General features: G+C 35.8%; 1 protein-coding gene across 8 annotated transcripts in view; it reads right to left on the reverse strand.

Annotated features, from left to right (window-relative positions):
- The window catches only part of TMEM232 (transmembrane protein 232), a 213,254-nt gene that overhangs the window by 182,314 nt on the left and 17,829 nt on the right, over window positions 1–13,111 (reverse strand). For all 8 annotated transcript variants that reach the window (XM_047866564.1, XM_047866579.1, XM_047866570.1 and 5 more), the window contains one exon: window positions 7,511–7,646. In XM_047866564.1, coding sequence (XP_047722520.1) covers window positions 7,511–7,629 — 119 coding nt within the window. In that variant the 5' untranslated portion in view covers window positions 7,630–7,646. The remainder of the gene's footprint in view (window positions 1–7,510; window positions 7,647–13,111) is intronic.

The following is a 13,111-nucleotide window of genomic DNA, read 5'->3' on the forward strand; positions in this document are numbered from 1 at the left end:
ACCTAAGCCACTGAAATTAGTGGCCTCTTTCTATAATTGTTTCCAATTTACCCTAACTATTGCAAATGGGAACAAAGAGAAAAAATAAAGAATTTAACCCACCATAAACAGACAGAATGCTTAAAATCAAGGTAGGAAATGAAGATGGAAATTCTGGGTTGAGGACAAACATAAATGGCATTGAAAGGTGGTCTGTGGCAGAGATTTATAGCTTCCTACATTGGTGTCTGTTCTCATTTTCTTACAAAAAGATTCTTTCTTGCAGTTAGATATGCCTGTATCTCTATGTTTCAGCCAGTAAAATGTAAGTAAAATTCAGATAGTAGTTCTGGGAAGTTTACTAAAAAGGGGGAACAGACCCTTCTGCCCTTTATCCTGCTGCATGAAGCATGACTGTGATAAGTGGAGCTTCAGCAGCCACGATAAACCCATGAGATTGCCTTATGTGTAAGCCATGTGCGGCAGAGCAGACAGATGGAACCTAGGTTCCAGATCACCATACCAGCTATGGACTGACTACATTCAGAGAAATAAATTTTATTTTTATTTAAGTGGCATTGCTATTTATGATATTCTTAGTTGCAGTGGGCACTAATTCTACGTTACGCACAGGTTTTTAAGTTTTATTTAATAAATAAAAAGGAACTGTTGTGCAGAAGAATTATGAGATAACACTGTACTTTAGGATGTCTAAACTCAAAGTCATATGTTGAATAGTTTTAAATGAGGAGTCACTCTTGGGAAGCCACTCAGCAACTATTTCAACAATGTAGGTAAGAAGTAAAAAAGGTCTGAACTACAGTTTGGGCAATACAAATGAGGAAGAGTAAATGAATATGAAAGATTAGGTGGAAGCTAAACCAATAGGGCTTGATGACTAATAGGATGTGAGAAGAATTGTGAGAGTGGAGGTAAGATAATCTCAAGGCTTTGAGACTACATAATCAGTAGTAGAGAGCTGACATTAGGACAATAAGATGGAGGAATAAGGGTAGATGATCTGTGCTGTTCTGGACAACTGATTATGATTTACCTGTGAGGCATCCAAGTGGAGAGGTCTATGATCCAGACTTGTGAGGCAGGTATTAGGAAGTGGATGGGATATGGAAATGAAGATTTCAGATTCAACTACTATCACTGATATTCAAAGCCACAAAATTTCAAGAGGAAGAGTACTGAGGAAAAAAAAAGAGTCAAGGGAGATCTTTGGACAAATTCCATAGTTAGAGGCAAGAAGAAAAGAAGAGACAGTGAATATAATAAAAGGAGATTCAGGGGAACACTACAATGGAATTCAAATATGTGTATAATTTGGGGTATAAATTCCTTCTCTGAGAATTGTCCATTACTTATAGTCCCTACTGAATCAGTAGGTCCAGCTTCTATATTAGTATCATATGATCCTACCTCCCTGACTGTAGCTGACTGGGTCACATCACCTGTCTGAATCAAGTTAGGCCACTCTAATCCTCTCTACAGGGATTTTATTTATTTTTTTTTTCCAACGTTTATTTATTTTTGGGACAGAGAGAGACAGAGCATGAACGGGGGAGGGGCAGAGAGAGAGGGAGACACAGAATCGGAAACAGGCTCCAGGCTCCGAGCCATCAGCCCAGAGCCCGACGCGGGGCTCGAACTCACGGACCGTGAGATCGAGACCTGGCTGAAGTCGGACGCTTAACCGACTGCGCCACCCAGGCGCCCCGTCTACAGGGATTTTAAATAATTACCTGATACTTTAATTAGTTGATGTTAGAGCGGAACAGAAATGTTAGTCTTGTAGAGCCAAGAGGTGGCTTTTGCTGAGAGGCCATTCAAGACAACAAAGCACCCCAAAACAGAAAGCTACTCGGTCACCATTGGAGCACCCAATCAATGTTTGTTAGATTATTTACTAATGTATAGCCAGAGCCGCTATCTTTTTCATGTTTCTAGTCTAGTATAGATGCAGACTACATCTGTCAAGTTGACCATTTTGTCTCTTGTATCAATTAGAGAACATAATGAGTACTGAATGAATGAATGAATGAATGACGCCTGGCTATGCCTTCTGCTCTCAGGTTCCACCAGACAACCCTGTATCCTTCCCTTACATTTTCCTTTTGCCTAAGTTAATTTGATGTTGTGTCTGTTCCATGCAAACAAGCAATTCTAGACTGAGACAGCAAAGAACAGAATGTAGAATAAGACGATGACCAAACATACATCTGCAGGGAATCAAAACTAAGGACAAAGAGACCACTAGAGTTAATGTTTAGAAAGTGAGTGGAAATCTTTAAGGCAGTAGTGTCACTAGTGAAACACTGATACTGAGTTGAGTTTAGGGATAAGAAAATTCTGATGTCTGAAAACATTCCGCAAAATTCAAGCACACAAAGCTTATAAGGTCTCCATGATTAGTGCCTGTTTTGGCCATAAATATTGTGCAGAGTCTCAGATCACTTGACTTCTGCCTGCATGATCTCCATGGCCAAACACTGAGCTGCCTCTCCTCTTCTACATTTGGAGTAGCCACCTTCTGAGTAACACAAGATGGAAGTATGGTAAGTTAGCACCTACGGGGTGAATCTTGATGAAGGAAAATGCTAGACAAAAAGGAACAAATGATATGAATAACCCTCCTCATTTCTCCATTCTGTGGACTATTGTGAGATGTGGCTTCTCCTTGAAAGCAGTCTTAAAAAGTCCCATATGCCAAATATGGACATGTCTCTCCTGTGTCTCATTATGGCAAGATGCAATTTAGTGCTCCAGGAGGTAATGCATCAAGGTTTCCTGTCTCATTTTCCTTTTTTTTCCACCTTTAGTGAATTGACCTTGCATACCTTACATAAAGTATTAGAATTCTAATCCTCTTCTCATATTCTACCTTCTAGTGACTTGGGCTAAGACAGTGGTATAAGCCTAAGTATAAGAGGTCTGTGGTTTCTAAGATTTTGCAAGACTTTATGTACCCTCTACAGACATCCTCATCAGTAGCTACTGACCTCTTATTTGGGGTAATACATTCTTTTTTTTTTTTTAATTTACATCCAAATTAGTTAGCATATAGTGAAACAATGATTTCAGTAGATTCCTTAATGCCCCTTACCCATTTAACACATCCCCCTTCCCACAACCCCTCCAATAACCTGTTTTTTCTCCATATTTAAGAGTCTCTTATGTTTTGTCCCACTCCCTGTTTTTATATTATTTTTGTTGCTCTTCCCTTATGTTCATCTGTTTTGTCTCTTAAAGTCCTCATATGAGTGAAGTCATATGATATTTGTCTTTCTTTGACTAATTTCGCTTAGCATAATACCCTCCAGTTCCATCCACGTAGTTGCAACTGTCAAGATTTAATTCTTTTTGACTGCCGAGTAATACTCCATTATATATATATATATATATATATATATATATATATATATATATACCACATCTTCCTTATCTATTCATCCATTGATAGACATTTGGGCTCTTTCCATACTTTGGCTATTATTGATAGTGCTGCTATAAACATAGGGGTGCATGTGTCCCTTTGAAACAGCACACGTGTATCACTTGGATAAATACCTAGTAGTACAATTGCTGGGTCGTAGGGTAGTTTGAGTTTTAATGTTTTGAGGAACCTCCATACTGTTTTCCAGATTGGCTGCACCATGTTGCATTCCCACCAATAATGCAAAAGAGATCCTGTTTCTCCTCATCCTCGCCAACATCTGTTGTTGCCTGAGTTGTTCATGTTAGCCACTCTGACAGGTGTAAGGTGGTATCTCATTGTGGTTTTGATTTGTATTTCCCTGATGATGAGTGATGTTGAGCATTCTTTCATGTGTTGGTTGGCCATCTGGATGTCTTCTTTGGAGAAGTGTCTATTCATGTCTTTTGCCCATTTCTTCACTGGATTATTTGTTTTTTGGGTGTTGAGTCTGAGCAGTTCTTTATAGATTTTGGATACTAACCCTTTATATGATATGTCATTTGCAAATATCTTCTCCCATTCTGTCGGTTGCCTTTTAGTTTTGCTGATTGTTTCCTTCACTGTGCAGAAGTTTCCTATTTTGATGAGGTCCCAGTGGTTCATTTTTGCTTTTGTTTCCCTTGCCTCCGGAGACGTGTTGAGTAAGAAGTTGCTGCGGGCAAGATCAAAGAGGTTTTTGACTGCTTTCTCCTTGAGGATTTTGATGGCTTCCTGTCTTACATTTAGGTCTTTCATCCATTTTGAGTTTATTTTTGTGTATGGTGTAAGAAAGTGGTCCAGATTCATTCTTCTGCATGTCGCTGTCCAGTTTTCCCAGCACCATTTGCTGTCTTTATTCCATTGGATATTCTTTCCTGCTTTGTCAAAGATTAGTTGGCCATACGATTGTAGGTCCATTTCTGGGTTCTCTATTCTGTTTCATTGATCTGAGTGTCTGTTCTTGTGCCAGTACAATACTGTCTTGACGATTACAGCTTTGTGGTATAGCTTGAAGTCTGGGATTGTGATGCCCCTGCTTTGGTTTTCTTTTTCAAGATTGCTTTGGCTTGGGGCAAGATTGCTTTGGCTTGGTTCCATACAAATTTAGGATTATTTGTTCTAGCTCTGTGAAGAATAGGGGTAATACATTCTAAAAAAAAGCTACATTTAATACATAATTACATGGGTTCATGCTCTTTATGGCCATCCAGATCCTGTCACCATATTTTTGGCTAAATCATCTATAGTCATCCTCAAATGCTACAATATATAGGTCTCAGGCTAAAATTAACAGGCCTAATTAAAATTTAGAATTTTACTTAAAGGCTTATAATAATTCAGATAAATGAAAAACAAAGCCTATAGACAAAATAAACAAATGATCAGAATATAAATGTTAAGTCTAGAAAAGTTTCTTCTTGCTGCTGACAACACATATTTAGAGCCCATATTATAAAGCTAAATTGTATTATGAATGTATACTTATAAAAATCAGAAATATTAGGGGCGCCTGGGTGGCTCAGTCGGTTGGGCGTCCGACTTTGGCTCAGGTCATGATCTCGCGGTCCATGACTTCGAGTCCCGTGTCGGGCTCTGTGCTGATAGCTCAGAGCCTGGAGCCTGTTTCAGATTCTGTGTCTCCCTCTCTCTGACCCTCCCCTCTTCATGCTCTGTCTCTCCCTGTCTCAAAAATAAATGAAACGTTAAAAAAATTTTTTTAAAAATCAGAAATATTATATAGAGAGGTACATGTATAGTATTTTTAAATATTTAGAGCATGTATTTGTAGAGCACATTTTACTATCTATAAAAGTGTCAAAAACATTAATAAAAAGAAAAAATTGGGGGCTTATTAACATTTTAGGAAACTGAAGACTCTGGCCTTCCAGATATAAAAAATATTTCTATGAAAAAGATGTAAAATAATCTAATAGCTTGACTAAATCTTCCTAATGTAAGACTTACATTCCCTTTAATTCTTTCCAGTCACCTAAAATAAATGTATATATTTGGTGTAAGTCTTCAAAATCTTCTGGTCTTCACCATCTCTGAGATGAATTAGAAAAAGCAAAACAGACTATACACAATAAAATAATCTTAGTTATAAAAGAAAATTGTGACAAAATAGTAATACTCTGAACCAGTAATCCATTGTAAGATTGTGTGATTTTTCTCTGTGGTCCAGAATAGACTTCAGTACCTCATTTGAAAGATTTACATGCAGCCCTAAATGTGTCTCTAACAGAATCCACACTAGGCCTGCAAAAATTCATGTTTCTAAGGAAGAATAAGTGAAACAAATACAATATGAGGCATATGACAATTCATGTAACACCTAAGAAGGAAAACAAAAGTGATGTCCCTTCACACAAGACAGTTCTCTGCTTCATCTCAAACAGTTTGTGCCAGGAACAGAATCTGGTTTCCCTTGGTACAAGGGGTCATGGAGAGAAGACCAAGTATGTTTTCTAAGTGACTGTGCAGTACGAAAAACCCAGAGCTTCCAAGGTACAGAAAACTTGGACTCCCTTCACATTGTCTAACTAAATACCTGAGGTAAAAGCAATCAGAACTAATCCCAATCCTTTCTCTCCCAACTCCAGGGATATGTAAAGAAGCTGCCTTGGTGCTCAGCAGAGAAAGAAAGAGAAAGGAAAAAAAAAAAGTGTGTGTGTGTGTGTGTGCGCGCGCGCGCGCATGCTGCTGAGATCAGTCTCAGTGCAGATTTATACTCCAGGCAGATTTTAAAACTCAATTGGTAAATATGGTAACAAGAGAAGTAGTCACGTGGAAAACAGATCACATATCAGAATAAATTGTTCCAAACACTACAGTAAAAAGAGACCAAAAAAAGGAAAATACAGACTAAAGAGTGAAAGGTGAAATATACAATGAGATGGTCTAATATACATGTAGTCAAGATTCCCAGAAGGAGAGAAAAGAGAAAATGAGTTGTCAAGGTAATTTCTAAAGAAACAATATCAGATAATTTTTTAAGAATTATGATACAGTCCACAGATTTAAAAGGTTTGAGAGATCCAAGCAGAATAATTGTTTAAAATTACATTCTGACACACCATAGTAAACTGCAGAAATTGGAAGACAAGAAAATTTTGAAAGCATATAAGTGGAGGAACACAGATTAATATGAAAGAAATAGCATCAAATTTCACCTAACTTCTCAACAGCAATAATAGAAGCTATGAGTAGAAGGACATTAATCTGCTGAGGGGAAAAAAAGGAATGAAGAAATAATTATCAATAATAAAACAATTATCAGTACGGATTGAATTAAAAACATAACACTGACTTAAGAAACCAACCAGAGATAAATGAGTTAAGTATAATTACATTTTTATTTATCTGGAAAATGCAACTTTATATTCATGTATATTAAAATCAAAAAATGAACTGAAATGATATCTAGCATAATTATTTTAGTTGGGAGGGCACGTGGTCAAAGATTTTCAAGTTTATCTGTTTGTTGATCTATTCTTTATTAAAGAAAGGTATTTGAAACAAATGTAACCATATGTCACCATGCAAGTTTTATTATGTATTCTATAATTCTCTTTACTTTCAAGGTTTTAAAATTTTCTTAAAATCACACACAATTTTTAAATTATCAACAAACTTTGATCTAGTGACTTCATTTTAGAAACTTTACCCCAAGGAAATAGTTTGAAATGCAGAAATAAATTTTCTCTTGGCTTAATTTGAAATAGCAAAGGACACAGAAATAACTGAAGTGCTTCACAATATAGTAGTTATTAAATACTTTCTCTTTTGCACTTCATAGATTATTATAGCAACTTAGCACACATATATGTTTATAGGAAAAATTCTTATTTTAAACAAAAAGTATACAATTCAAAATTTTAGAAACATATGATCATTGCAAATTATGAATCCATTTATTTACAAAATAGTAAACCTTAATATTTTTATCCTTAGTTATGGAATTATAGGTGATTTTAAAAAAATTATTCATAACAATTTGTACTTTCTAAATTCTACAAAGCATATGGGTCTGCTAGTTTAATAACATGAAAACTTTTTCAAACTTACTTTGATTTATTACTCCTTCTTTTCCTTAAATTTTGAAAATTCAACATCAAAAGTTTTTCATGATAAGAGGAAGATATCACTGCTAATTTACTAATCATGGGTGATTTGTTGACAGGCATAGTCACAGATCATAAACCTAAACAGAAATATTAAACTTTGTATTAAAATACAAATGCACTCACAGTACCAAATAATACATTACATGCAAATTCATGATTTGTGGGGAAAAGGGTGGTAAGAAGGAAAATCAGGCTGAAGAAAGAAATTACATTAAGGAAGAATTTAAATTTAATTTAAAATGTCAGACCCAGGAATCAAACCCAACTTTGAATTGAAAACCCATGGGCTTTCTATTATGTTACTATTTAAAACTTATTCTTTCATATAATATTTAGCTTTCATTATACTTCAGCTGTTTTAGCAGCAAAACCATTGGAAGATCATGGCATCATAGTTCAGAGGATACAATCAAACTGATTTACTTTACTGCTCTGTGCCTCAGTTTCTGCACTTGTACAATGGGAATACTACCTCTTTACAGGGTTGCTGTAGGAAATAAACAGGTGCATAAATGTAGATTGCTTAGAATTGAGCATGGCATATAGGAAGCTTTCTGTACAGGCTCGTGATCATTATTAGATCACTATGCTTTCTATTTCTTAAAATTACTTGCAAATTTTTCTGTCCTCTGTCTTTTTTTTTAGCATTTAGATTATGTTTTCCCTGCTTGCTCTCAAATCCAGATGTATTTTCCTTTTTAAGTACATCTGAATACATTTTATGAGTGTATGACCCAAATTAGAACATACTATTTTTGTTTGGTAGAGCATTTAAATAGCAAATGAAGTAATGAAATAGGTAGTCAAGTTTTACATTGAATTGTTTTGCACTTCATTTTTAAGCTAGCTAATTTTTAAAACTGATCATTATATTAGTCAAGGTTCTGGCAGGAAGCAGATGACACACTCAAATGGAGTAAATGAATAAAGAGACTCAAAAGACATATGTAGAGTTATTGAAATAAAAAACATACAATAAAATAAAACCCAAGATGGTGCCATTCTCGGGGTCTGGAAGAAGGGGGTGACACACCGCTGTCAGAACTGAGAAGAAGAGGGACCCAGAAAAAATAGCTTTGGAGAGTGGTGCTTAATAGAAAACATTGGCCTTTGGTCTAGACATGCAACCAATCTGAGGCTGCCTGCTAAGAGGGATCCTGGAGAATAGGAACTTTGATCTCACTCTCCTGTCCTCCACTCCAATCACCCACCTGTGCTTCCCATTAGCTAAGCCAAACTAGAAGCCAGAGAAGGTGTAAAGCAGAGTGAAGAAGGGTAGAAAGTGGATCTGGAAGAGCAATGGGAAAATATCCAGCACAAAATGGATTATAAACACACAACATTATTACCTATTGCTATTGGTTATAGCAAGTTCTGCTTCTAAGAATCTATATCCATTAGAGTGTAAATCAAATGTATTTTTAAGTTTATTTCTTTATTTTGAGAGAGAGAGAAAGAGAGAGTGTGAGCAGGGGAAAGGGCATAGAGAGAGGGACAGAGAGAATTGCAAGCAGGCTCCATGCTGTCAGTGCAGAGCCCCAAGTGGGACTCCATCTCATAAACCATGACATCATGACCTGAGCCAAAACCAAGAGTCAGATCCTTAACAGACTGAGCCACTCAGGCACGCTACAAATGTATTTTTAAGTCAGCAGCCATACTGGGCTATATATAGGGATGTCATTTAGAGTGGCCCTAACTTTAAAATACAAGTTATTCCTAAACAGGACTAATATACTTAGGAGTTTAATTTTTTAAAGTTAACAACAGCACATTGTCTCCACATTGGATACTTCCACCTTAAAAGGAACTCCATAAAATAGCTACAAACAATTATTAATGATGCATGATAAAGTGCACATAAGCACTGAACAACAATAATAAAGGCATAGGGATATTCAAAACAATTAGATAAATGTAGCAACAAATGTTGGAAATTCACTATGTTGGCATTATATTTGGCAAGTATCTATTGTGAGTCATGTAAAAATATGAAGATGTTTAATTACACTAAGACAAATTCTTTTTTTTTAATTTTTTTAATGTTTATTTTATTTTTGAGAGAGAGAGAGACAGAGCATGAGCAGGGGAGGAGCAGAGAGAGACACACAGAATCCAAAGCAGGCTCTAGGCCAGACTCAAACCCACGAACCATGAGATTATGACCTGAGCCAAAGTAGGACACACAACAGACTGAGCCACCCAGGAACCCCACTAAAGGCAGTCTTTAAGACAAAAAGAAACCCATCATTCATAAAACATCACATATTTCAGAAATAGAGTTTAGAAACACAAATTTGAGTCAGTCATACTGTAAGATAAATTCATTTTAAAAATTTAATTCCAAATTAATAGAAAGGAAAAAATACAGGCCACTTAAGAAAAATAACTGAAGGTTAACTGAAAGCATACAGATCTTTGTTTGCATGTGTTAAGCATACTGACCTAGAGCTCTTAGCCATCTTGTGATATACTTCACAGGATTGACTACAGTTAGTCATATTTTTTTGAGATTTCAAGAAGTTGGAGACTGTTTTAGAAATTCTCTCTTAATCGTTGAACCTATTTTCCAAAGAGCCCACACATCTGCCGGTACTAGTGATAAGTGTTTGAGCTGTCTGCTCAACATGCAAGTTCTAAAATACAGTTGATGAGTCTCTCCCAGATTGGATGGGTTGAAAATGTCAAATTGCTAGAGAAGTTTCTATATTCTTACTCTCTATTTCTGCCTTATGTTGGGAGTATCTACCTATCTTGAGAGTAACAGTGCCAGGGCTTAATCAACACTAGTTTGTTATTCAAATACTATTTGAATAGCATTGTGATATAGAAGAGAGACATATGGGGGCACTTGGGTGGCTCAGTCGGTTGAGCGTCAGACTTCATTCAGCTCAGGTCATGATCTCGTGGTTTGTGAGCTCAGGCCCCGTGTCGGGCTCTGTGCTGACAGCTCAGAGCCTGCAGCCTGCTTCTGATTCTGTATCTCTCACTCTCTCTGCCCCTCCTCCACTCACACTCGGTCTCTCTCACTCTCAAAAATGAATAAATGTTAAAAATTTTTTTTTAAACATGTAGAAGAGAGACATGACTCCCCAGTGTATTTTATTAGTTAGGATTGCTTTTGACTAAAACAACCAAATAAACTCAAGTTTCTGAAAAGAAATGATGAATACCTTCAAAAATTTTTCCCATTGTGATGTTAGGATTAAATCCTCAATGGGGTAAATAAACAAGGAAAACTCCCCTCCCCCCAAAAATATCTCAAAAATAGAAAATCCAAAAGTGGTATCAACTGTAACAAAATTTTTAATTTTTTCATAAGAATATTCTTCATCAAATTCTCAGTAGAATCCCAAACCTGAAGCTATCAACAAGGAGTTGTTGTTGTTACTATTATTGTGTGTACAGTTGGGCCTTTTTGCATTATATTAATATAACTAGAGTTACGCGTACTAGCCACTACTAGGGACAACACACCCAGGTTCTAACACACTATTTGATGAAGGGTTTTGTTGAACCATTTACTAGAACCTACTAGGGGAATCGTTTGTACCATTTTATTCCTTCTCAGGACAGTTACATGCAGGGATGTTGACTGGTGAATTGAATGAAAAGGGACAGATAGAGGCATATATCATGCTCTTTATTAACACCAGACCACCTTAAAAGAAGAACAGAAAATATGAGAACAAAAATTTTTTTCTGCTATCAAATACAAGACACATTTCTTTTACGCTGCTGGGAAATCGCAATAATTAAATGCAAAGAGATTAGAATGGCCTTGTTAAATTGGATCATTTTACTTTTACATCATTGTCAAGAAATAGCCATTTTGCCCTGAATCAGCAAAACATGATGTAAATTTTAAATCGGCTTTTTATTATAAGTTAAATAGATCTTCAAAATTTAAATATCCTTGTATTCTCTATAGTACCCAAACACATGGTGCTGACTGAATTTGTGGATTGAAATGAAAATAAAATCTTAAGTGAATAAAAATGATCTTTAAGATTGAATTTTTAACTAAAGACTTCCTTCAAATACTGAAATGAAAAAAAAAATCATTTTTGACAGCAACTACTTCTTAGACAGACCTGTTCACTTGCTCTAATTTTCTTCATTTAGACAGCTCTCCACCATAGAGGATGGGCTACAATAACTCATATTTTCTCTACCACTTTCCAGGGATGGTTTCCAATAATCTAAGTAAATTCCACAGATTTACCTTGCATATTTGTCTGAAGCAGGCAAAAAGTGCGATTTTACCTTTAGCTTATATCAGATATGATTTTTATATTAAGTTATATTTACCCTTGAATTTATTTCAGTGCAGAAAATGCAGTATCTGGAACGTAGTTTCTGTTGTCCTGGCACTGAGATAATCTTCCCAAGGCTGACAATGATTTCCAAGTGAACAATCCCACTAAGCGTTTTTCAGTACTGATCTCACCTGATCCCTCTATAGTAACTGACTCTGCCTACCACCCCTTCTAGAAATAAGTGTCTTCTTTTTTCATTTATCATGACACTCCTCCCTTGCCTTATCACCTTACTTCTGTGAGGTCTCCATCTCTCACTCCTATGTGGTGTAGCAGGGAACCATGCACGTGCAGGAATCAACAGCTTGCTTTAAATTCTGGCTCCAGCACAGATTACAACTCCATCACTGCGCAAATTATTTAACCGCAAATTAATTAAACTACCTTAGTTTCCTCATCTATGAATAGGGATTAGAGTGGTATCTCCTGTTAAGGGGTCATTACTATCCAAGTGAAGAGTAATATTCATTACTTACTATTTGTTCTTTGTATAATATTCTTCTAACTAATCATATAAATGCATTAAGTAATAAACACGTTAGGCATAAAAATGTTATATAACTAACACATCACAATGTATGAACTTAACTGATAATTGTTAAATCTGAGCTAAAAGTAAATGAGGATTCATTTACTAATCTCCCAACTTTTCTGCATGATTGAAGTTTTTTTTTATAATATCACGTTTTAAAGCTTTGATTCAAACTTACATAGATTTAATTGATTTCTTCTCAGCATTTAATTAAAAAGTCACGAGGACATATAGATAGACAAATATGAAATATAAGATTTTCTCTAATCATTTAATCAACCTCAAAACAGACATAATATCTAACATTATGATAACCAAAAGAATAAACAGAACACTTAAAAACTACTTTTAAAATTGCTAATACAGGGGCACCTGGGTGGCTCAGTCGGTTAAGCAGCTGACTTTGGCTCAGGTCATGATCTCACAGTTCATGGGTTCAAGCAGAGCGTTGGGCTCTGTGCTGACAGTGCAGAGCCTGGAGCCTGTTTTGGATTCTCTCCCTCCCTCTCTCTCTGCCCCTCCCCTGCTTGCACTCTATCTGTCTGTCTCTCAAAAATAAATAAACATTAAAAATTTTAATTGCTAATACAATTATTTAAATTTACTTATCATTTTCTTCTATTCTTATTATTTCTCCCCAGAATACCTTTGTAAGGTTTTCCATTGTTTTATTATTATTTTTATGCCTATT

Source organism: Prionailurus viverrinus, chromosome A1, assembly GCF_022837055.1.
Source record: "Prionailurus viverrinus isolate Anna chromosome A1, UM_Priviv_1.0, whole genome shotgun sequence".
Lineage (NCBI taxonomy): Eukaryota > Metazoa > Chordata > Mammalia > Carnivora > Felidae > Prionailurus > Prionailurus viverrinus.